Source organism: Schistocerca gregaria, chromosome 4 (genome assembly GCF_023897955.1).
Source record: "Schistocerca gregaria isolate iqSchGreg1 chromosome 4, iqSchGreg1.2, whole genome shotgun sequence".
NCBI lineage: Eukaryota > Metazoa > Arthropoda > Insecta > Orthoptera > Acrididae > Schistocerca > Schistocerca gregaria.
In genome coordinates this window covers 355,428,014-355,454,581 of record NC_064923.1, presented here as the reverse complement: position 1 = coordinate 355,454,581, position 26,568 = coordinate 355,428,014, and the positions used below count along the sequence as shown (strand labels likewise).

General features: G+C 44.7%; 1 protein-coding gene across 1 annotated transcript in view; it reads left to right on the top strand.

Annotated features, from left to right (window-relative positions):
• Positions 1 to 26,568, top strand: part of LOC126268098 (methyl farnesoate epoxidase-like) — a 279,495-nt gene that overhangs the window by 40,090 nt on the left and 212,837 nt on the right. The window contains exon 2 of the mRNA XM_049973605.1: positions 23,136 to 23,390. Within this exon, the coding sequence (XP_049829562.1) occupies positions 23,136 to 23,390 (255 nt within the window). The remainder of the gene's footprint in view (positions 1 to 23,135; positions 23,391 to 26,568) is intronic.

Below are 26,568 nucleotides of genomic sequence, written 5' to 3'. Positions count from 1 at the left end.
AATGAAAGTCAAGAGGGTTGAGGTCAGGAGAGCGTGGAGGCCATGGAATTGGTCCGCCTCTACCAATCCATTGGTCACCGAATATATTGTTGAGAAGCATACGAACATTTCGATTGAAATGAGCAGGACCTCCAACGCGCATGAACCACATGTTGTGTCGTACTTGTAAAGACACATGTTCTAGCAGCACAGGCAGAGTACCCCGTATGAAATCATGATAACGTGCTCCATTGATCGTAGGTGGACGAAACTAAAATGAGCTCTAACATGGATATTAAGCGTTTCCGGACACATGTCCACATAACTTCTTTTCTTTATTTGTGTGTGAGGAATGTTTCCTGAAAGTTTGTCCGTACCTTTTTGTAACACCCTATATATATATATATATATATATATATATATATATATATATATATATATATATATATATATATATATATATAAAGGAAGTTGCATTAACGAGATGAAGTGCGTCATATTACTGGATCAAATACGCCTTTAGGAGCAGAGAAAAGACCGAAAAGGACTTCGTAATTCACGAAATCACTGCAACAGTTTCTACTTAAAGTACTTGTTGCTTGTACACGAGAGAAATTGAGAGCAATAACAATCGTAAACTGTAGTTTGCTAATGTTTTGAGGGATCTAACATGGCGGCGCTGGCTTCAGAGCATCGGACAGCGTAGGTCTGTCCCCTCACTCTACCTCCATGTGCCAGACAGACATTTTATTTATTTATTTATTTATTTATTTATGCATTTATTTTACCTGGCAAGATTAGGGCCTTCAGGCCCTCTCTTACACCTAACCAGGCATACTCAGATTGAACGAGTTACAGTTTCTAAATAACATTAAGAACATTTAACGTATTATGCAGTATTGATGTCAAACGAAAAAAATTTGAGATTATAACAGTAGTACAATGATAGTTATAACAATAAAAATAATTATAACAATCAACAATAATAATGATAATAATAATGATAATAGTAATAATAATAATAATAATAATAATAGTGACTAAGTATATGAAAGTAAACATACATTTCTTTTGTGAATGTCAGTTAGTTGGGAATTTTCTCGTTATATTCTTGCAGCTTGTGAGTTATTCTCATCGAGCAGAGACATAAGACGATAGAATGGGGTGAAAGAGATATATAAGAGGTAGATAGGTTAGAGGAAGAGAAAAAGAATGGTAAAATTCGAAGCTGTGATGGAGAGAAGAAAGAAAGAGATGTTAGGGGCACAACAATGGTGGCTATACCGTCCCTAATATGTAAGTTTTGAGTTCCCTCTTGAATGTTGAGTAGTTCTGGATAAGACGCAGATCACAGGGGAGTGCGTTCCATAGTCGTATGGCTGAGATGGAGAATGACACGGAGAAAGATTTTGTGTTATGTAAAGGTACAGCCAAGATGATAGACGTATCCGATCTGGTATTGCGATTGTGGAATGATGATAGATGTTTAATGTGAGAAGATAAGTATTGGGGGCACCAGTGGCTAAGAAATCGATGAAGTAAGCACATCGTGTGGAGATCGCGTGCCTTATGTGGGGGTATCCAACCTAGCTGGGAGTATGAAGGACTGATATGATCATACAACCGAATATTGCACACGTATCTGACGCAAGCATTCATCACTAGCTCGAGGCATCTAGAATTTTCACTATTTGTGCCGTGTTGAACTACATCGCAGTAGTAAAGATTAGGCAAGACTAGTGTTTGGACTAATTTTTGTTTAACATGGGTTGGTAATATTTTTCTAAATTTTTTAATTGCATGTAGGGAGGAGAGCGATTTCCGGCAAGCTGTGACTGTTTGTTCTTCCCAGTTTAGGTGTTCATCCAAGATTATTCCAAGGTCTTTTACTGTTTTTTGGTATGGTAGTTGGGTACCATTGAGGAGTATTTTAGGGACCGTTTCGCGAAAGTACCGGCTGATTAACTTTGGATGAGATATAAGTGTGACCTGGGATTTCTTGGGGTTTAGTTTCAGACCTAGGTTCTGTGCCCATCGAGAAACAGAGCAAAGATCTGCGTTCATACTCGCTACTGCGCCAGCAATGTTTTTGGGGCTTGCACTTATGTACAGTTGGATGTCGTCAGCATATAGATGGTATCTGCAGGAGTGAATCACTGAAGAAATATCATTAATATACAGTGAGAAGAGTAGTGGACCAAGGACGGAGCCTTGGGGAACTCCAGAGTGCACGCTTTTCCATGATGACTTTTCCGACCCACAAACGACTTGTTGACTTCTGTTTTTGAGGTAGCTGTCGAACCAGTGTATTGCGCTGATTGAGAAATTCAGCTGTTTCATTTTAATTAGTAATATATCGAAGTCAACTGTGTCAAAAGCCTTGCTAAAGTCAAGCAGTGTTAGGATAGTAGCTTCACGTCTGTCCATAGCATGTTTAATGTCATCAGTTACTTTGATTAATGCAGTTGCTGTACTATGGTGCTTTCGAAAGCCTGACTGATATTCGTCATGGATGTTATGAGTTTTGAGGTAATCCGTCAGCTGTTCATGGACGATGTATTCTAGGGCTTTAGATATTGCAGGTAGTATGCTGATCGGCCTGTAGTCACCTGGCGACTTAGGGTTGTCAGTCTTGGGTATAGGCTGGATTAAACTTTGCTTCCACTCAGTACGATATATACTACTGACAAGAGACAGGTTGAAGATGTCTGTGATAACTGGAATAATAGTGGCTACGACGTTTTTAATCATGCCAATGCTCACTCCATCATTTCCTACTGCCTCGGAAGAGATTCTCATAATTGCCTTGTGTACTGTGCCGGTAGTGACATGTTTTAGGAAAAACTTGTCTCTCAAGAGATTGATATCTTGGGGCTGGTAATTTGTCGCTGCGTGGCAGATTACAGCTGTTGAGAAGAAATCGTTTAATTCTTCTGCAGACGCTTGATAAACAGCGTCATATCTTCGCTTCCCTATACCGAAACTGCGCAGCTTTTTCCACAGTGCAGCAGGTTTTGATATGCCGCATACGACAGAGCGGGCATGTCTGATTTTGGCATTTCTCACGCTTTGCTTCGTTCTGTTTCGGAGTTTCCTATAAGCTTCGTACGCCTCGGGAGTTGGGTTACGCTTGAAGGCCCTGTGTGCAGCATCACGTTTATTCATTAACTGGCGTAATGCAGTGGTGAGCCATGGAGCAGGAGCTCTCTTTACCTTGACAGTGCGTTGAGGAGCATGTTTATCATACAGTGCAATAATTTTGCTACATAATTGCCGAATTTTTCCGTCTAAAGTCGGTTCATTGCTTATATCATGCCAAGGGATGTCTGAGCAATCCTTTTGAAGAGCGTCATTTTACTTATAGTTGTTCTTAAAAGCTAATACCTGTGAGCATTTTTTTTAGGTGACGTGGATTTCTTTAAAACTCTGCAGTTTACCTAATGGTCAAAGAAAATTTGCTGCTGTTTGTGAAGATCGAAATACCAGTAGAGTCTTTGTAACGAACATTAAAATCTGAGTCAAGTATGAAAATCGTTAGTAGGCATCAAGAAGAAAATTTAATCTATGCATTGTGTTTAACTGTGAAAAAAATGTCATATCTAAAACTGCTGGACAGTTCGGCATTTCTACTGTCGCAGTTCACATTTCATTATTTGATGTTTGTTATATATTACTCTTAGGCATATTTAAGATATGATTCGCGACAATTTGTGAAACATTGAAAATTTTACAAAGCGAAAAGTAATTATCACATATTGTTTGCAGGTGTAATTGTTCTTTATCGATTGATTTTTAATCTTGCTATTGCTTCCATTTGATGCTCTTAACTGATTCATGTGTAGTTATAGATGAGTTCCCCTCTGTATCTGACCGGTCTGCGTGGCTGATATCCATATGGAGAGCCCGGATTCATTTTTGGGTTCTGTCTCTGAGTGATCTGTCCATAGTGGGATGATTGGAATAGCGTGCCCTCAGTCTTGTGAGGCCAATTGAGGAGTTACTTGAATGAGAACTAACGTCTGAAAGATCTCGACAGCTGTCAACGGCTTGGAGAGAAGTATGCAGGCTCCAGCAACTCCATACTGAACTCAAATGAAGCCATAAGGCGCAGGATGACACGTTGGCCAGTCAACACATCTGTGTTCCTGTCGGACTGATCGCAGATTCGCTTTATACTAAAGAGGTACGATCGAGTTAGCTCTAAGTAATTGTTGTGGGGCCTACACAGTGTGAGTACATTATGTGATACCCAAATACCCTGTTTAGTCCCTATGGTGTGATATATTTATCGACTTCTTGCTACTGTCGTAGCGTATTAAAATTATGACGGACAAGAACTAATACAAACTCCTATTCCATAAGATAATCCTGGTCAGGTGTTGTACGCAACACTAAATCCTATTCAGTAATTCTCCAATTGCTCCAACTGAATGCTCGTACCTCTGGAAAGATGAGTGAGATGGATATTAGTATCTGTGGTGTTAAGAAACAACTGAAATTCTTAAACTGAAGAAACCCAGGCCTGATGACATCCCTATCAGTTTCTTTTCCCAGTTTGTGGCTGAGTTATCATTTCTGTTAACTATAGTCTACAGTAGATCCCTCGAGGAAAAAACCCGTTCCTAGTAGCTGGAACAAAGCACAGGTCACCCTTCTACAAAAAGGGTGGTAAAAGTGGCCCACAAAACTACCGTCCTGTATACTTTACATCCATTTCTTTTATTATCTCAAAACATGTTCTGACCTCAAAGATAATGAAGTATGTCGTACACTGTGACCTCCTCCATACCAACCTGCACGGATTTCGTAAAGACTGATCATGTGAAACACAACTAGCACATTTCTCACATGACATACTGAAAGCTATGGATCAAGGTAAATGTAGTATTTCTTGATTTCCGAAAAGCATTTGCCTCACCTACACACGTTATCAAAAAACCAAATATGCATCTGGATTGAAAATTTACTAGTAGCAAGGATGCAACATGTTTCTTGGATGGAGAGTCATCGACAGATATAGAGGTAACTTCGGGTGGATCCGAGGGAAGTGTGTTGGGACCCTTGCTGTACATGTTATACATTAATGATCTTGCTGACATAACAATAACTCAGGCTTTTCGCAGATGATGCACTTATCTGTAATGAAGTACTCTCTGGTTAAAGCTGCACAAAATATTACGTCACATCTTGTTAAGATTTCAAAAGGGTGGCAAAGATTGTCAGTTTGCTCCAAATGTTCATAAACGGAAAACTGCTCACTTCACAAAATGAGAAAACGTAATATCTTATGACAACACTATCAAGGGATCCTAGTTGGAATCGATCAGTTCACAAAAATACATGGGTAAAACACTTCATACTGACATTAAGTGGAACAATACCGTGGGCTAAGTCGTGGGTAATACAGGCGGGTTTTTGGTAGAATACTAGAAAATGCAATCAGTCTGCAAGCGACATTGCTTACAAATCACTCGTGCGACCCATCCTAAAATATTGCTTAAGTGTGTAGGATCCGCACCAAATAAGACGTTAACTATACCGAAAAGGTCTACTGACAAAGCTTCGATAACTGGTTTTAATTGGTGACTCTGGCAATATACTACAGCTCCGTACATATCACTCCCAAAGGGGTCGTGAGAATAAAAATAGATTAATTATAGCACTCACAGAGGCATTTAAACAAACATTTTCACCACGCTCCATACTTAAATAGAATGGGATAAAGCCCTAATAACCGGGGCAATGGGACTTACCTCTGCTATGCACTTCACAGTGGTTTGCTCAGCATTGATGTAGATGCTGTAATGCACGTGTATGCGTGTATACTTCATCTATCAATCCAAACACATTAGCTGAAAAAAGCAAATACCATTTTCAGTGAAAGAACAGAGGTAAACAAGTGTGACATTTCAAGGTAGGAAAATGTGCATTCCAGGATTGGCACCTTCTCAAAGTCTATGAGTGGAACACAACGCCACATGCAGCCACAGAGCTAAGAATTATGTGTTCCAGTTGGCATACTGCACACTAATGTGATGAACTGCATAGACAAAGCTAACCTTGGGGCAGCGCTAGGCTGCTTCCAGACAAGCTTGATGGTGGTTTTGGGAGGTTTCCCACACAGATTTGGTCGGATATTGGACCTGGGCTTTCTGAACACATTTTGTTCAATTTCAGTGTCCCCAGCCGACACTACAAATATGAATTATGAAAGTTGTGGAATAAATGAATTGTGATAGCCAGGCTACATGTGGTTTTTAAGTGGTTTCCCACATTTAGAAAACGTTCGCGAACTTTCGCATGCGTTGACACTGGACACAGACGGTAGGGTACACTAATTCCATTCCAGGGGTTGAGTGGGTGGCGTTGGGGAGATTTGGGGGGGGGGGGGGGGGGGAAGGAGGGGGGGGGGGGGAATGCTGCCGAGAGGAGGGGCTCCCCGCCACACATTACCACTAACATTGCCAAAAGCAATAATCAGCATGACGACCCCGTGTCGATAACCTTGCGACGATACGGGATATAGGCCAAGAAAAAGATAAAGAATGCAATAAATCAATTAACGTGAGCAGATGTGAAGCTTTATAAGCAAACGAGTGTTATAAGTATTAACATGGCATTTTTATTGATATCCAGAGTTATCATCTCTGTCATTACGACGTTTTTTTTTTTTGCTATTTCAGATTTTTAATTTCAGCTTAAACCTAACATTACGGTAATACGGTAAAAGGTTACTACGTTAGATGTAAAAGGTTGCACATCTGAGTGATCGCTGGTGCTTCCGCTAAATCGCGTACTTCGCGGAAATTTTCTCACTTAAAGATTATGTCTGCGACATAAATTGTCTTGGCTCAGGTTTGGTAATTCAAATCCGTGCTTTTAAGTACACAAAATCAAACCTACATTACCATGGGCTAATTTAAATAATTCATAATTCATTAAAAACAATCGCCTGTATTCTATTATTGCTTGAGAAAATGCTGTAGGATACGCCCTGGATCAGAGTACTATCGTATAGCATATCAGGAGACTTTTTGTGACTGGATTGGTAGGGAGGAAACAAAGCTATCTCGGATGGAGAGACATGGACATATGTAGAAGTAACTGCGGAAGAGTGTTGTATATCTTGATATTCATGTTGTATGTTAATAACCTTGCGGATTATTTTAATAGCGGCCTCAGTGTTTCCGCAGATGAAACAGTTATCTGTAATGAAGTAGAGTCTGAAAGAAGTAGCACAAGTATTCACTCATATCTTAATAAGATTTCAAAGCGGTCTAAAGCTTGGAAACTTTCTTTAAATGTTCAGAAAAGTGAAGTTGTGCACATTACAAAACGAAACAAGTGTAGTATCCATAGAATACTATGACTATAATATCCCTGAGTCAGAGTTGTTATCTAAACTCATACAGATACCTGGGTGTAACACTTTGTATGAACATAAAATGGAACGATCACATAGGCTCGGTCATGGGTAAAGCTTGTAGCAGACCTCGGTTTATTGGTGTGCTACTAGAGAAAAGCAATCAGTCTATAATGAAGACTGCTAGTAAATCACTCGTGCGACCAGTCACAGAGTACTCGTATTGCTGAAATTTGTTAGACCCGTACCAAAGAGGACTAACAGGGGATACTGAACGTACACAGAGAAAGACGGCACGAATGGTCACAGACTTGTCTGAGCCGCAGCAGAGTGTCACTGAGATGTTGAAAGAACTGAACAGGCAGTCTTTTGAAGACACACGTAAACTGTCCGAGAAAAGTTTGCTCACAAAGTACCAAGTGACAGATTTGATTGGTGACCTTGGGAATGTACTACAACCTCTTACATATCGTTTCCTTAGCGATCGTGCGGACAAGATTGGCGTAATTGCATTTCGCACAGAAGCAATTAGACAGCGATTCTTCCCGCTCTCCACACGAGAATAGAACAGAAGAAAGCTCTAACACGTGGTGCAATGGGACGTACCCTTTGCCATGCACTTCACAGTGTTTGCAGATATCCAGGCAGCCTAGGTTTGGCAGCGGTACATGGCCAGCTGTACAGTGGGTGACTGTAATGTCATGCAATCTATTGCATCGTCTATGTGACTTGAGATATGTGCAAACCAATCTTAGCAATAATAATTACTCCCCGACGTTACAAAACTATACCTATAAATACAATGGTCGTGGTAACATTTTTAATGTTTGTCTTGTGTGTGTCATGACCCATTCGGCAGCAGACTGCAACAAACCCTGACAGACTGTAACGTTAGAACCGCTCGGCCACCCCGGCCAGCACTTCGCCTTCAATATCGATAACTTCCAAATACTATCTTTAACATTAAGTAACGTGATTATCACTCTACTAACTAATAATGCAACTAATAGCTGGTATGCCGTAAATAGTTGACCTCACAAAACAAGAGGACTGACTGATTCCATCAGTAAACGTTTTTGATATAATTGAATCAAATTCCGAAAGTTATACTGTCCACTGTTCTTCACAATATTCCCCTAAAACGTTTCTCAACTCCGTTAATATCAATCATTGCTCGATATTAGTTCCCAAATACACTCCTGGAAATGGAAAAAAGAACACATTGACACCGGTGTGTCAGACCCACCATACTTGCTCCGGACACTGCGAGAGGGCTGTACAAGCAATGATCACACGCACGGCACAGCGGACACACCAGGAACCGTGGTGTTGGCCGTCGAATGGCGCTACCTGCTCAGCATTTGTGCACCGCCGCCGTCAGTGTCAGCCAGTTTGCCGTGGCATACGGAGCTCCATCGCAGTCTTTAACACTGGTAGCATGCCGCGACAGCGTGGACGTGAACCGTATGTGCAGTTGACGGACTTTGAGCGAGGGCGTATAGTGGGCATGCGGGAGGCCGGGTGGACGTACCGCCGAATTGCTCAACACGTGGGGCGTGAGGTCTCCACAGTACATCGATGTTGTCGCCAGTGGTCGGCGGAAGGAGCACGTGCCCGTCGACCTGGGACCGGACCGCAGCGACGCACGGATGCACGCCAAGACCGTAGGATCCTACGCAGTGCCGTAGGGGACCGCACCGCCACTTCCCAGCAATTTAGGGACACTGTTGCTCCTGGGGTATTGGCGAGGACAATTCGCAACCGTCTCCATGAAGCTGGGCTACGGTCCCGCACACCGTTAGGCCGTCTTCCGCTCACGCCCCAACATCGTGCAGCCCGCCTCCAGTGGTGTCGCGACAGGAGTGAATGGAGGGACGAATGGAGACGTGTCGTCTTCAGCGATGAGAGTCGCTTCTGCCTTGGCGCCGTGCAGGTGAGCGCCACAATCAGGACTGCATACGACCGAGGCACACAGGGCCAACACCCGGCATCATGGTGTGGGGAGCGATCTCCTACACTGGCCGTACACCTCTGGTGATCGTCGAGGGGACACTGAATAGTGCACGGTACATCCAAACCGTCATCGAACCCATCGTTCTACCATTCCTAGACCGGCAAGGGAACTTGCTGTTCCAACAGGACAATGCACGTCCGCATGTATCCCGTGCCACCCAACGTGCTCTAGAAGGTGTAAGTCAACTACACTGGCCAGCATGATCTCCGGATCTGTCCCCCATTGAGCATGTTTGGGACTGGATGAAGCGTCGTCTCACGCGGTCTGCACGTCCAGCGCGAACGCTGGTCCAACTGAGGCGCCAGGTGGAAATGGCATGGCAAGCCGTTCCACAGGACTACATCGAGCATCTCTACGATCGTCTCCATGGGAGAATAGCAGCCTGCATTGCTGCGAAAGGTGGATATCCACTGTACTAGTGCCGACATTGTGCATGCTCTGTTGCCTGTGTCTATGTGCCTGTGGTTCTGTCAGTGTGATCATGTGATGTATCTGACCCCAGGAATGTGTCAATAAAGTTTCCCCTTCCTGGGACAATGAATTCACGGTGTTCTTATTTCAATTTCCAGGAGTGTAGAATAGTTATTTCAGCGTCACTCTATTCGCATCTAATTAGACGTACGTAATGGTACGTGTAAAACACAGAAAGAGACAACATTCACAACACCACATAATACTTAAAAAGTAAATAGCTCCGGCTTTTCTAACTTAGCTCCGGCGGGGAAAGACGACGACATTTCAATCATAAAATTTGAAACTTTACAAATTTTAACACATTTACGAGGACGTAGTCAAAATTGGTGGTGGTGGTGGTTAGTGTTTAACGTCCCGTCGACAACGAGGTCATTAGAGACGGAGCGCAAGCTCGGGTTAGGGAAGGATTGGGAAGGAAATCGGCCGTGCCCTTTCAAAGGAACCATCCCAGCATTTGCCTCAAACGATGTAGGGAAATCACGGAAAACCTAAATCAGTATGGCTGGAGACGGGATTGAACCGTCGTCCTCCCGAATGCGAGGCCAGTGTGCTAACCACTGCGCCACCTCGCACGGTCGTAGTCAAAAGGAATGTCCGAATGTCTAAAAACTCTTACAACTTTTTACACAAAGTAAACTTTATCACCATTCGACATCTTTATTCTTTGTATAGAAAAATTTACTTCTCAACATGGTTATCCTGGCGATGAACATATTCCTCCCAACGAGAGACCAGTTTGTTGACACCTTCACTGTTTAATGTTTGACTTTGTTGACGAGGCAACAACGTCACATTTGCTTACACTACTTCCTCATTATCAAAGCGAAGTCCTCAAAGATAATTGTACGTTTTAGATACAGATGAAAGCCGGATGGGACGATGTCGGGTCTGTATGGAGAACGATCGATGATAATGGATCCAAGGCGTCGGACTGTTGCAGATGTCGGAGCGTGCGTCTGTGGTCTGGCATTGTAATGCGGAAGGAGACGGTGCTCCATGTGTAGAAGGAACTTTTCTGCAGTTAGGAACTCGGTTAGAGAACGCTATTTCTCACGTGTCGACGTAGTTACCTTGAACACCGCCATGTTACACGCTAGCGCAGTGGTTCCCAACCTGGGGTAATTACCCCTTGAGGGGCCAAATGAAATTTTCTGAAGGGTGAAAACTTAAACGATTCGATTCTACATAGGTCACAAAACTAAAATATTTTCAAAAGATCATTAATGTTATAGCAATTTTGTAAGACTGGTTTTGAATAGGTATGTTATCAGTAATTACTTTTTCTCAGTTAGTACAATTAATGCGGAGGAGATCCATCCACAACGCACTTGTATTGTGCTTTGTCAAGTACATCAGCCGGCCACTGTAGCCGAACGGTTCTAGGCGCTTCAGTCCGGAACCGCGCTGCTGCTACGGTCGCAGGTTCGATCCTGCCTCGGGCATGCATGTGTGTCCTTAGGTTAGTTAGGCTTAAGTAATTCTAGGTCTAGGGGACTGATGACCTCAGATGTCAAGTTCAAATGGTTCAAATGGCTCTGAGCACTATGGGACTTGACATCTAGCCGGCCGGTGTGGCCGAGCGGTTCTAGGCGCTTCAGTCTGGAACCGCGGTCGCAGGTCGCAGGTTCGAATCCTGCCTCGGGCATGGATGTGTGTGATGTCCTTAGGTCAGTTAGGTTTAAATCTAGGGGACTGATGACCTCAGAAGTTCAGTCCCATAGTGCTTACAGCCGTTTGAACCCATTGGGGAGGACGAAAGTTCAAACCCGCGTCCGGCCATCCTGATTTAGATTTTCCGTGATTTCCCTCAATCTCTCTAGGGAAATGCCGGGATGGTTCCCTTGAAAAGGCATGGCTGACGTCCTTCCACATCCTTCCCCAATAGCTGGGACCGATGACCTCGTTGTTTGGTCCTTTAGTCGAAATAAACCAAGCAAACAACAGACCGATCGTCATAACTGCAAACAGAGTGATATGGGGCAGTGATGAGGCACTGACCGAATTTTGGGAGGATGGTGGTCCAAAATCCAGTCCGGCCGTGAAGATTTGGGTGTTCCAGGATTTCTCTAAATCACTTAATGCCAATGCCAGACTCGTTTCCTCAAAAGGCTTGGTGGCCGAGCTGGTGTTTCGTCTCTAATGACCTCGTCGCAGACAAGGAGTTAAACTCTAATCGTCCTTCTTTCTTATAACTGCAGCGTAGGTTCTGTACGTAATGTAGATAATTTTGCCCCCTCCCCAATCTCTCCGCCTTCCATCCCTAATAACTTCAGAATCTAAGAGAGTGTATTCCTATAAAAATTGTAAAAAAACCTTACTTTACAAATGCCATAAATGTAGCTTTACTTTTTATCAGTTGCTATATTTCTACCAGTCGTTAGATTCTTTGGTAGCGAAGTGGTGTTAGAAGTTTGCAGCGAGAACTTATTAAACCGAATATTCGGTAACGCTTATATTTTCTCGCAAGTGCTTTCTTCAGCATTGAAATTACTAGGACCTATGTTTTTCTTGAGAGTATTATGTTTTATTATGACATATCTTACAACTGACCTCAATAATTCTGCAGGAACATCGTGTATTTCAGGTCCCTTGTTTACTCGTAGGTCTTTTCTTGAAGTGTTGCTTATCCCATTTTAGCTCCATGCACTTCATCTTCTTTTTCCACAATACCCTCTTCATGTTTCTTAGCCCTTCTACACATTGCTTTAGTATTTCAGCCTCATTTTTTGCGAGGGCACTTGCTGAGATCTTGGTTATCGTACAGCTAGTTCCCTTTTCTCTGAAATTTTCTTTAATTTACCAACATACGACCGCTATGTTTCCTATAATGACACATCAAAATGTCCCACATATATTCCGCAGATCATAATCTTGTACATACCGCCTCCTCCAACAACAGCTCAGCGTCTTTCTCTGAATGTTGCATCGGGACAAGCTGACATCCTTCCACCCTGTAGGCCAGGAAGCCAGATTCATTGGCGAAGGTTAAGAATCGGCAGCCAATAGCACCAAACTGTACAGTAAATTCCAGTCATCTTCATAAATTCATACTGATTAGATGGGTGGATTCACCTTCGAAGTGCCATATGCTGTAATCTTTGCTGAACTGAAGGTTGGTTGACAAATGGCCAACAAACTCGGCTACCTCAAGAATGGGGAGCGAGAACGATCGTATCTTTTTCAAAAGGAACATCGTAGCACTTGATCTCTCAAGTTTCCCCAGCGTCAGTAGTGTACTTCTGAGTGATGTTTTAATTTCATGAGCAACATCTGAAAAAAATGACTGTGTCCGTCATCGAAATATTGTGCGTAGAATGAATATAACAGTTTTACTCAACACCTGGATGCATACCATTATTTCCACATTCATGCGTATACGTTTACAGAAACATAAATTTGGAAGCTTGGGCATGTGTCTGAACTGCTTTCACCACTCGACCATTTCGCTAGCTGAAACTGGGTACCTCCTGGTTGCTACCTCCTGGTTGCTGTGGGCTCTGAGTTAAAGCTCTGCAGCAGTCTCCACAGTTATTACTCCCAGTACTATCATAAATTCACTCACGATATATTTTCACCAGAGAGCTTGTGAGCAAAGAACAAATTTTGCCGTTTGAAAAGCACCACACATAATGAAATGCATCAGCTCCTTGCCGTATACGACCATGATAGCAGTGAGTTAAATATGTACAAGGAAGGAAGGAACAAAGATTTGGTTTAACGTCCCGTCGACATCGAGGTCATTAGAGACGGAGTACAAGCTCGAATTGTGCCAAGGATGGGAAAGGATATCGGCCGTACCCTTTCAAAGAAACCATCCCGACGATTGCGTAGAGTAATTTAGGGAATCACAGAAGATGTAATCTGGATGGCCGGACGCGGGTTTGAACCGTCGTCTTCTCGATTGCTTGTGTAGTGTGCTAAACGGCTGGTCACTGCGCTTGGTAAAATGTGTACAGATCGCCAGTTAGTACCATTACTTGCCAACTTTGCTAATTCACATTCCATAACACTGTTGCACTACAGAAAAATATCCTAGCTGAATGTAAAATTTATTGAATCGTCTCCCTGGCCACCTCCAAGCCAAGCTAAGGCAGACAAGCAACATCTGCATTGGAATGTCAAATAGATAGGGGATCTGATACTGCAAACAGCATGAGGCCATTAATACACATCGCTCGAGCGAGGTATCTGAATCAGCAGTTCGGCAGTATGACCTAACTGTGAAGAGAGCATAATATTCTGCCAAGTTGGAGCCTTGTATTAGCTGCCCTCTTGGGGCCAAACTGATAAGAGTTTGGTGCCCTGTTGAACTGTAACTGTTCGGGGGAGGTGCGCTAGCTGCTACAACACGACTTGCATCTGTAAGCCTAGACAAGTGTCCATCGCGTTCCTCTGGTGGAGAGGCCGTGACGTAACTCTGCACAACCACTACCGTTCCATGCAGAGCTCCGGGGAGCTTCCTTGAGTGCGTCCTAGTAAACCGAGTCATCAGGCTGTTGAGCGTCACTGCCAAACGGGCAACGCCTGCCATCAACTGGCTACCTAGCTTCGCGCCGCTTATACTGTGCTGGCAGCCCTGACTATGCTGACAACCTCGAGACCTCTGGGATGGACGCATCAACGCATCCCGATCCCACATGCCACTTCTACTGTGTCCACTGCTGCCACAGAGAACATGATTCAAATGCAAAACTAAAAACAGTAAACGTGTAAATCGCTAATACTGTTTCATTAGCACCCTAGCATGAACAACAGGCCTTTACCACTGCACTCCACACTTCGTCATCATGCAACACTGGGAGTCTAATCCCACCAACACCTACAAGACTTTATCATTAATCCTCTGCGGACGTCGTGAGAAATGCGACTCCATAATTTGAGAGAACATTTACAAAACTTGGGTCAAACATTCCACAGATATAAGTACATGTGTACTAACAAAGGCAGTTTCTCCTACTGAAGTTAGTATTGGATTGTAACTACAAATTCACAAATAATTTGCAAACAATCGACCATTGCTTTTTTTAAAAAAAAATTCTTTATTCATTTATTGTACTTATACGTTAACACACTACCTAAATACATTAGTGGGTCCTAATTTCGTATTTTACATTTTTGCAACTATTGTTTCTACGCTACAGTAAGTACTTATAACTACTCTGCCACTACAGGGATCTCTAGCCTTCCATTGTTTAGTTTTTACCTATGTCTAAGTATTAATTATTATATATCTTTCTCTGGAATCTGCTATTAAGATACATCTATTTTATCGTACTAGCCTATGCTACCTGCAGCGTTACAGGTGTGCCAGTGATCTATAAACCTGATTGTTGTTGGGCTTGCCCACCGAGCTTATGACTTCGTTTCGCTGCAGTACTATACTAAGAAGTTTCATCCTATCTTTCTACATACTAACCTAATTTTTATATCTAATGTCTCAATTGGTGCGTGTCTTGATCAGTGGTGATGCACACCCTCACCCCTAATCCAAGGCAAGGCGGATCCCAGCCGTGAAGTGGCTGGTCAAGTCCAAATCAGTATGACTTTTACTGGTTGTTCCTTAGAAATTCCCTAAGGACCTTTTTTCAGATCTCATCTGAAAGCTTATTTAGGACACTGAATGTGTCCTCTTGCCTAATCAGGTGGTGCATGTCGTTTTTTGGAAGTTGTTGTCTTAGTTGATTTCGTAAGTCAGGTTGTGGAGCACCCTGCACAGCGTCACAGTCGCATGTTGGTGTAGCCCACTTCCCGAACCGACACAGGTATGTTGGGTAGGGCCCATGTCCAGTAAGGAAGAGCAGCAACCCTCTCATAGGGATGAAGCATATGAGCTTTAAGCGTTCCTCTATGTCTGGCAACAGCTCATAGGTTCTGCGCCCCGTATCCTCATTATTCCACTGATCCTGCCATAGTTCTAATCTTCTCCTTTTTATTGAAAGCTTGTCCCCAACATAGACCCCCAATATTTCCATTATTTTTCCTTCCTGACCTTCTTCACCCAGTGCCAGGCAGCCTGCTCTCTAGTGGACAGATCTCCATTAGCACTAGAAGTGCCCCTCCAGGAGTTCTTCTATATGCTCCTACTGAACGCAGAAGCATACTTCGCTGCACTTTTCTTACAGCCATGGCAGACATGACCCTCGTGAGCCTGTGTGCCCAGAACCCTGATCCGTATCCTACTACTGATGTTAGGATACTGTTATGGTAAGGTTTTATTAGGTTAGGTGGGAGATGGAAAGGTTTGTGACCTATTCCGGTAAGTTGTTTAGCAGTACCACAGACCTTAGTGATACGGTATCAGTGTGTGATGTAAAGTTCCACCTCTCATCGATGACTACACCTAGATATTGGGCCTCACGGCGCCTAAGAACTGGTGAGCTCTTAATTCTTACAGTTGGACTTATAGCAAGTTGACCTTTGAGTAACAGATATGTTGACTTACTAGGCGCAGTTGTCAGCTTTGTCTTGCGGCACCATGCTGTCAGAATAGTTATGGCTCTCTGTACTTTGGCCTCTAAGTCCTCGCGGCTCCGACCGCCAACCAGCACGTCACTGCTCTTTAGGTCTTCCAGAAGTGGTTCCATATTGATGTCCCAAAAGAGAGGTCCCAGGACAGAGCCCTGAGGACATCCTTTAGTTACTTTCTTACTGACTTTTCCGCTAGGTGCCGATAGCCAGACCTCCCTGTCTTCACAATAACTCCTCAGACAGCCATATAGCGGCTCTGGACAATCCTCCCGCAAGCAGGAGAAGAGTGAGGGTCACCACAGGTTGACAAAGGCGCCACTGATATCCACCACGATGCCGACTTGCGGGACAGAGTCGAGTCACAGACATCTGCAGCCAGGGCAACTGTGTCAGACGCCGACTGGAATCCGAACTGTCTGTCACTCATCCCGCACAGTACACGGTGTGCTGTCAGTCTTCTGCTAGCAACCTCTCAAAACGTTTGCCGAGTAAGTCCAATAAACTGATGTGTCTATATGACTTAATTTCTGTAGATCTTTTTCCAGACCGTTTTTGATTATTACTACATTTGCTTTTTTCTAAATTGCTGGGAACTTCTCGAGTCGTAGACACTCGTTTTACAACTCAGTGAGAGGTGCAACCAGTTGGGAGGCGAGGAATTGTACCACCTCTTCTATAATGGGCCAGGAGCCATTCCCCTCTCAAGGGCCTTGATTTGGGCAACTACTTCTTCTTCAGAGAAAGAGTAGAGCATATTGTTGTCCTCATAGGCCCTTCGGTCTTCCCTTCTGATTCTGTTTTGTTCTTCTGATTCCTCTTCATCGTCAAGCAATAGGACCTGAAGGAGGACCTTGGCGGTTTCCCGCCAAGTGTCCATCATCTGGCCCCCATCCCTGATGGTGGATAACACTATAGGTGATTTTATTTTTTCCCTTAGAAGTTTGTACAGGACACACCAAGGGTCTGTAGCCAATTGGCTTTGAACATAGTTTCCCCAACTGCTCATCCTGGCTGCCCTGAGCTCCTGTTGAAATTGGTCTTTGCTCTCTCTATAAACTTGCAGCCATCGTTGCTTTTCTCCCCAGGCAACACTCTGCTCGTAATACCTCCTCGCCCTCCTTACAGCCTGGCCCATCTGTCCCAGTTCGGCAGACCATGGTGTGGGGGAGGCTGCGACAGCTCTACTCCTGGTTGGTACAGCTGCTCATATTGCCCATGTAATTGCTTGTGCCAGTTCTTCGGCGTATTCCTCCTTGTTTTCATCACCATCTGGCAATCTCGGGATGTTGCACCCCGTCGCTAAATGGTCCCAGTTTGTCTCATTATAATTAAGCTGTATCTCTTACCCTATGTCCCAGTGGCACTCCCTGTCCCCTATAGTAAATGTTATTAGATTGTCTTGTCATTATCCTGTCCCATACTTTCCAGTCTGTGATTTTTGTGAGAAGATTTGGCGTTACTAATGTAACGTCAATGTTTGTACCTCCCCCCCCCCCCTCTGCCAGAGTAGGTGGGGAGTTCCCTTGCCTGTTGGCGACCACAAGTTGCAGTGCCATGATCGTTTCCTCTGCCTTTTCCCCTCAGTCGTCTTGAGTGCCACTGAACCATAGAGGGGGACTTTGCGTTTATGTTTGAAGCCATGATAAATTTACGCCTCCACAATGCCGTGGCTACTTGTGTTAACTTATCCAAGAATTCATCTATTCCTATTCCATATTGGAAGTACATGTTGATGACGTATAGCACTCCTGCAGGTAATTGTAGCTCCACGACACTGCAGTGGTCACTGGAAAATTGCGCCAGGACTGTGGCTCTTAAAGCTCTATTGGTGATTATGACTGCGGCCTTTGGTTCTGCTACACAGTAAATCACTTGTCAATTGGCAGTCATGAATGGGATCTGCCCAGTTTGGGAGTACGGCTCCTGCAGAGAGAGCATGTCCAGACTCTTCTCCTCCACCACATTTCAGAGTTCCTGCAGGACTAATTTACTATTGTGACTTAATTTGTCCCACGTTTGAATGGCCCCTATAGTTCATCAAGATCAAATTTTTCGTTTCGTCTTTCAAACACTTTTTTAACCAAGTGCCACAGGGCCCCAAAGTCAGTGGGGAGATTTTTTCTCTTGAGCTGAATTCTATCTACAGCCTCCACTACCGGGAAGGTGATGTTTCGACCGTATTCGTGGCCAAAACGCACCACATGCCTTAAGGCTGTGATGAGGACAGCCGGCTCCTCTAGACGAGATAATTGCAGAGTGTGCTCCAGGTTGGGGTATATTCTTGCAGGATCGATTCCCGTTCCTCCCTGAGGTGGTGAGCCTGCAGGTGAGCTTGTGCTGCTTACGACATTGCTCTGGACATGTTCTTTAGTACTTGTTTCTTTGCTCTATTGCATTGGTGAACTTCCTACCACAGGACGCCTTTGTGGCCGTAGTTGATCTTCGATCGACCTTAGTCCCCGGCTGGGAGGCGAGGGAGCATTTTCCTGATCACAGAGGTCTGTTTGAATGCACACATCTCTCATCACTATTGCATGACATTGTAACTTTGTGAATTTTTGAATAAATTCTCTAAATTTATTCGCCTTCATTGCATCCCTCAACCTCTTGCAAGGGAAATCCCTCTTTGGCTTCCTGTGTTCAAGTATGACCTCAGCCATAATCGATTCGAGCAATTAGTCTTTGCTCTAACATTCTGTAAGTAGGGCAGTTCCTTCCAGTGGTATTGCACGACTCCCTTCCTCTTTTCTGTGCATGTAATGCAAACCCCAGTTTTACTGCAATTTTTTCGGATGTGATCCTCCGCCCCACACCTGAAGCTCGCCGGGTTCCTTTCGCAATGCTTATGCACGTGGTCCAAGTCACCACAGTTGAGTCATCAGGGGACTGCTAGATAGTCTTTAACATTAATGGCTTGAAATCCAATGTATATTGTCCCCATAGTGGGAATTTGGGCCACATTTTCCCGGAGACCTCGGCAATGTGATGGACAACACCACATTCCCGGGGCCCCGTTTTGAAACGAAGCTTAAAATCATTTTTAAAGATTTCCCATTCCACGTTGTCAAAATTTTGGTTGTACATGGTCTCGTATATGTCACAATCCTTTAGTGCGACTGGCACATCATACAGGATCACCAAGGGCTTACGCCTTTTTGGTGGTTCACATTTAATAGCTTAGTTTAGTTTGGGATTCTTTAGAATTTTGTCCCCATTCTCTTCGGTAGCAACATCTACTACTATGACATTTTTCGTTGCTTTGACTTTATTAATTTTAATTTCGTTTTTAGCAGGGTCAATGGCGGTAGTGATCTCGTGCACCTTCTTTATGGTCTGGCCAGGCAGGGGTCTTAGAAAGTCTGCCGTGTCTGGTCTTTTTGAAATTTTCGCTATCGTCTCTTTCGTGGTTTGGGCCTTTGTGGCTGCTTGCGCTACCACTCCAGCCCATGTTTTGTTGGTTACTGTCTCAGTCTTTCATTTTCCTTTTCCAGTTCTTCAAGTCGCCCCTCAAGCTTCGCACTAGCAATAGCCCAGGCGGCAAGTTCATTTTTTATTACCAGTGCTGCAGCCTGGCTGATTTTACCATTTTTAACGCTAGAATCTAGGATCTGACTGATTCTTCGGTGTCTCTCATATACGTTCTCATCGTTCTGTCCCACTTCTTCCTGCGAGGTAGGAACAGCAGACATACTCGCCCTCGAAAACGCACTCGATTCACTCGTCTCTGATTCAGCCATGTTTGTGACGACCGATGGGAAAATGGGAGCCCATCTCTTGCTACGGACCGGCTCCTCTGGCAAGGAGTAGGAGGAGGGGGGGGGGGGGGGGGACTGATGCAGCCCGCCCACCGGCCTCACCCCAAAACCAAGGGCACTTTAGAGCTGCTGGGCTCTACGCGCCGTCGCCAGCACACTGGTCCCCCTCGGTGGCCCCGTCACCGACGATTTCTCCCGACGCTCCTCGGCAAGTGCAACTCGCACTCCGAAGAGGCGGATGCACCTCTCGTCCTTCGCAGCTTACTAGCCTGAGCTTCCACCTCTTGTCCAAGGACCCACTCCTACTCAGGTCGTGGGCCGGTCACCCAGACATTCGGCGGTCTGGACCCAGTTAACCTGGCCCAGGCGATGTAACCACCTCTTGGGTTTGGCAGAACACGTCCAGGTTACCCACGGGCGCGGCGAAGCACACTTGTCGACTCGCGCCGCGATCCCACGCCGACAAAGGAGGTCGCCGTCATGCAGAGCACCTGCTGGTCTATGCCCTGAGAACATAGGGACTGATGTTTGGTCCCTTGACACAGCTCCCCCTGTACCACGCACCCTTCGCTTTCGTATCGGGTTGGGTCGCAGCTCTCCCTTTTGTCGCAAGGCAGCATTCGGGCGGGCCCGAGAAATTCCGACCTTAACGTCTGCCACCACAGGAAGGCGGAAAGAGTCACTTGGGAAGGAGAGGCCATATAAGAAGCATCACTTCGCCTTGTGAAGCCTGTCGCGGCGCCTGAAGCGATACGACTAGTGCGAGCCTCCGTGCCTTACGTCGCGCTGGCAATGGGCGCGGCCACACCAAGCGCAGCGTCAAGCAACCGACCTCACACCAGACGTGGACCATTGTTTACTGGAACGGTTTTGCTTTATTATAGGATATTTTCACGCGCGTCAGTTTCCGCTGATAATTATAATACGCCCTGTATATACGCCTGCGGCACCCAAGATCAACAATGGACAGAATAAGATATAAGCAATGCTTTTGGAAGTGCAGTGCCTTCGAAATTCGAGGACCGGTGTCTGACATCTCCCATGGGTGTGTAGCTGTAGCCCCCTGCAAATATTCGAAACTCTATTTCATTCTTCAAACTGTCGTTTCGTGTGGAAAGGAAAGCAATGTCGTTGAAGCTCGCGTAAATAATGTGTGTGAAAGAGCTGGTTAAGAGCTGAATTAGCACTGTATGGCTGTGAAATATGAAATTAAATATACTATGTGATCAAAAGTAGCTAGAAACTTGGCTGAAAATGACTTTCAAGTACGTGGCGCTATCCATCAGTAATGCAGGAATTCAATATGGTGTTGGCCCACCCTTAGCCTTGATGACAACTTCCACTCTCGCGTGCATACGTTCAATCAGGTGCTGGAATGTTTCTTGGGGAATGTCAGCCCATACTTCGCAGAGTGCTTCACTGAGGAGAGATGTCGATGTCGGTCGGTGAGGGCTGGTACAAAGTCGGCGTTCCAAAACACCCCAAAGGTGTTCTATAGGATTCAGATCAGGACTCTGTGCAGGTCAGTTCATTACAGAGATGTTATTGTCATGTAACCACTCCGCCACAGGCCGCGTATAATGAACAGGTCCTCGAACGTCTTGAAAGATGGAATCACCATCCCCGAATTGCTCTCCAATACTGGGAAGCAAGAAGGTGCTTAAAACATCAATGTAGGTCTGTGTTGTGATAAAGCCACGCAAAACTACAAGAGGTGCAAGCCCCCTCCATGAAAAACACGACCACACCATAACACCACCATCTCGGAATTTTACTGCTGGCACTACATCCGCTTGCAGATGACGTTCACTGTGCATTCGCCATACCCACACCCTGCCATCGGACCGCCACATTGTGTACAGTGATTTGTAACTACACATAACGTTTTTCCGCTATTCAATCGTCCAATGTTTACGCTCCTTGCATCAAGCGAGGCGTCGTTTGGAACTTACCGGCGTGATGTGTGACTTATGAGCAGCCGCTCGACCATGAAATCCAAGTTTTCTCACCTCCTACATAACTGTCATAGTACTTGCAGTGGATCCTGATGCAGTTTGGAATTCCTGTGTGACGGTCTGGATAGATGTCTGCCCATTACACATTACAACCCTCTTCAACTGTCTGTCTCGCGTACAGACGTATGACACAAGTGACAACCAATCACCTGACCACGTTCCGCGGAGCGCCCCATTCTGCTCTCTAACGATGTCTAATGTCTACTGAGGGCGCTGATATGGAGTACCTGACAGTAAGTGGCAGCACAATGCACCTAATATGAAAAACGCTTGTTTTTGAGGGTGTCCGAATACTTTTGATCACATAGTGTATATTGAGGCATTTGAGCTATCGTGCTGCAGACGGCTGATAAAGTAGACCTATAAACAGTAGCGGGTGGTGATCATGTGGTAATGCGCTACAGTAAACCGCAAATATCGCACTTAAATTATGCCATTTCTCTTCCAAAGCTAGCCGGAAATCGCATAAATAAAACGTATGCCATTGCTCATGGAATGCGAGTGGGAAATCTCATTAAAAGTATGCCATTTTCCTTTGAATTTGCAGTGGTGTGCAAATGAAACGGACGTAAACATGTTTTATAGCGCTCTCTTCACGGTAACTGTAAACCAGTGCCTCCCCGCGCACGAGTATCTGCTGCTCCTCGCCTGACAAATTTCATCGCCTCCGCGAGGTTATTATCAGTCGCGTTTCGCAGCAGTGACAACAGAAACTCTCACAACCTGAAGACGTCGAACAGTTGTATCGCTGGAGCACTGTGAGATTTGCACAATACTGTCAGGCGGCAAACCCGACGCATGTCTCTGCATTAATTATTTTATATACAGGGAATACTTACCATAGTATCATACATTTGTGCGCCAGTGAAACAGTTGAATGGCTGTAGCAGACTCATTCATGAATACGTACTTGTTTGCAGTATTTAATATTGCGCCTAGAATGTGCATGAACTCACCCTGCTTTCAAGGAATTAAATGTATAACGTAGAAGACAGGTTAGTTGGAAAATATCGCTAGAACACTAATAATGAACGACTCCAAAGACGACTTACTGTTTGCTTCCACAGGTCCGACTTGGCTTCCCTTGGTGGGCAACCACCAGGACATCAGCCGGTTGAGCAAGAAGCTGGGATCGCAGCGCGAGGCGTTCACGTACTTAGCCCAGAAATACGGATCACCCGTGATTGGTTTACATCTGGGCGGCGGGCTGACCGTCATGGTCTCCACCAGGAGCCTCATACGCGAGGTGCTCACGCGGCCCGAATTTGAAGGGCGGCCCCAGAACTACTTCGTGCGCCTCCGCAGCCTGGGGCTGGGGAAAGGTGAGTGGCACTGCTCTTAACGTAATAAAGCACGACTGCAGGAAGTTATATGTGAATCGATTAGTTTCATGTTCGGCTTCACTGCAACTACGACAACTCACCGCCCAAATGGCAAACTGTAAGACATAAATAAAACGCGTGGAAGTTCATCCGAATGATTGGAGGGGGGGGGGGGGGGGAGAGTTAAACACAAAATAAAGTGACTCCGTGGGTAAGTGCCTCACGGAAAATACAAAGATCTTGGGTCCTACGCCTACTCATATTCCACAAACCGCGGTAGGGCCCTTATGCGAAATGTACGTTTGCCACAGTAGAATAGTCCTTCAGCCAGTCGCAAATGCCGGTTGTCTAAATTTTCTCAACAGTGTTTCACGAAAAGAATGGTGTCTTCCCTACAAGGATTCCCTTTTGAGTTCCAGGAGCGCTTCAGTAACGCTCACGTGCTGATCGAACTTACCGGTATCAAATATTGCCGCACCCGCCTGCACTGCTTCGATGACTTCCATTAATCCGACCTGGTGGGCTCCCAAACATTCGGACGGTACTCAAGAACGTGTCGCACTAGTCTCCGATAAGCGTTCTCCTTTTCTAAATGCGCTACACTTTCCTAGAACTCTCCCAACAAACCGACATCGACTGTTCGCCTTCCCTACAACCGATTTTACCTGCTAGTTCTATTTCATATCGTGAATCTATGTGACTGTGCTAATCTGTATTCGAATATAACAGTGTTGTTTTTCTAACTCATCTGCATTTACTTACATTTTTATACATTCGAATCACCACGCCAAGATAGAAATTATGTCGAAGTCTTTTTGTCACCTTCTACAGACACTGAAGGACGATACTTTCCCGTACACCACAGCGTCATCAGCCAACAGCCGTAAACTGCTGCTCACATTGCCCGTCAGATAATTTTTTCCGCATATAGAAAATAATAGCGCTCTCTGGGACAGCCCTGGTGGTACCCTTACTGCGATGAAACTCGCCGTCGAGGGCTGGGTTCTATTGCTCAACAAGTCTTCTAGCCACTCACGTTGTGAGAACCTATTCCGTGTGCCTGACTTTCGTTAACATTCTACAATAGGTCGCTGTGTCAAACGCTTTCCAGAAATCTAGTAATATGGAAGCTGCCTATGGCCATTCACCAACAGCTCGTAGGGCACCGTGCACAAGCGATGCTTTCCCAATCCGTGCTGATTTTTGGACAAAAGCTTTTCTCTGTCAAGGAAATTTACTATATTCGAACGCAGACTATGCTCAAGAATCCTGCAAGCAAACCGATGTTAAGGACATTTGCCTGTAATTTTGCGTGTCCGTTGTCCTGTCCTCCTGAAATACTGAAATCGTCTGTGATTTTTTCAATCGTTTGGGGCTTTACGCTCGATAAGAGATTCACGATAAATGCAAGCTAGTTCTCTGTAAAATCGAACTGGTGTTTTAAAATGTAGGACTGCCTACACTTGATTGTTCCGTCCACTGACGGAACGTTAGTCCACTAAGACACTGACCTAGTTCGAGGTGACGCGTGCACATTGGCTTGCAAAAAAATATACTCCAACCACTATTGTGGCTCATTCAAGGAAGAGCGTTCGTTTGCTTCCAGCAGCACATTTTTAAGCGTAGGTGCAATTCGTCCTCGTATAGCATGTGGAATGCTCTCAGTTTCTCGGAGGCGTTGATTCACTCTTGCAAACATTCAACTCGCGTTGTACCTTCGTGCAGGGTATACTTCTTGGTACGATCATGGAGCCCTCCCGTGAACTGCCGTTAGCCGTGCCATGTATGAAATGCATATCCGCACAATCCTCGTTTCTGTAATGTTCCATGTTGCCATCAACATTTGTAGGACACAACTGATGCTCCGTAGACAACTGACTTGAGTGGCACTCTTACTGTGCTCTATACTGTAGCATTCATTCTGTTTACAACTCGATTCGAAAATGTAAACAAAGACCACGCCACGGACTGTCATGTGGTGTTCACACAGAATCACATCGGTAGTGGCTGGTAACCACAAAATCGCAAGTAGTTCGTTTGCGAACCTGTGTTTACTTGCAATGTAGTTTACTTTCAACTACGTGCTTTTATGCCATTAATTATGATATGCCTTGTTGTTGTTGTTGTTGTTGTTGTTGTTGTAGTCTTCTGTCCAGAGGGCGGTTTGATGCAGCTCTCCATGCTACTCTATCCTGTGCAGGCCTCTTCATCTCCGAATAACAACAACCTACATCCTTCTGTATCTGCTTACTATGTTCATCTGTTGGTCTCCCTCTACGATTTCTAACCTCCACGCTTCCCTCCAGTACTAAATTGGGGATCCCTTGATGCTTCACAATGTGTCCTACAAACCGATCCCTTCTTCTAGTCAGGTTGTGCCACAAATTCCTCTTCTCCCCAATTCTATTCAGTACCTCCTCATTAATTACGCGATTTGCCCATCTAATCTTCAGCATTATTCTACAGCACCACATTTTGAAAGCTTCTGCTCTCTTCTTCTCTAAGCTTTTCATCGTGCACATTTCACTTCCATACATGGCTACACTTCATACAAATACTTTCAGAAAAGACTTCCCGACACTTAAATCTATACTCGATGTTAGCAAATTTCTCTTCGCCAGAAATGTTTTTCTTGCCATACACAGTCTACCATTTATATCCTCTCCACTCCGATCATCATCAGGTATTTTGCTCCCCAAACAACAAAACTCATTTACTTCTTTAAGAGTCTCATTCCCTAATCTAATTCTCTCAGAATCGCCCGATTTAATTCGACTACATTTCACTATCATTGTTTTACTTTCGTTGATATTCATCTTACGTCCTCCATTCAAGGCACTGTCCATTCCCTTCAGCTGTTCTTCCAAATCCTTTCCTGTTTCTGACAGAATTACAATGTCATCAGCAAACCTCAGAGTTTTCATTTCTTCACCAAGGATCTTAAATCCTACTCCAAATTTTTCTTTTCCTTACTTTCCGCTTGCTCAACATATAGATTGAATAACGTCGGGGATAGGCTGCAACCCTGTCTCACTCCCTATCCCACCACTGCTTCCCTTCATACCCCTAGATTCTTAAATGTACCATCTGGTTTCTGCACTCATTGTAAATAGCCTTTCGCTCACTGTATTTTACTCCTGACACCTTCAGGATTTCAAGGAGAGTGTTCCAGTCAACA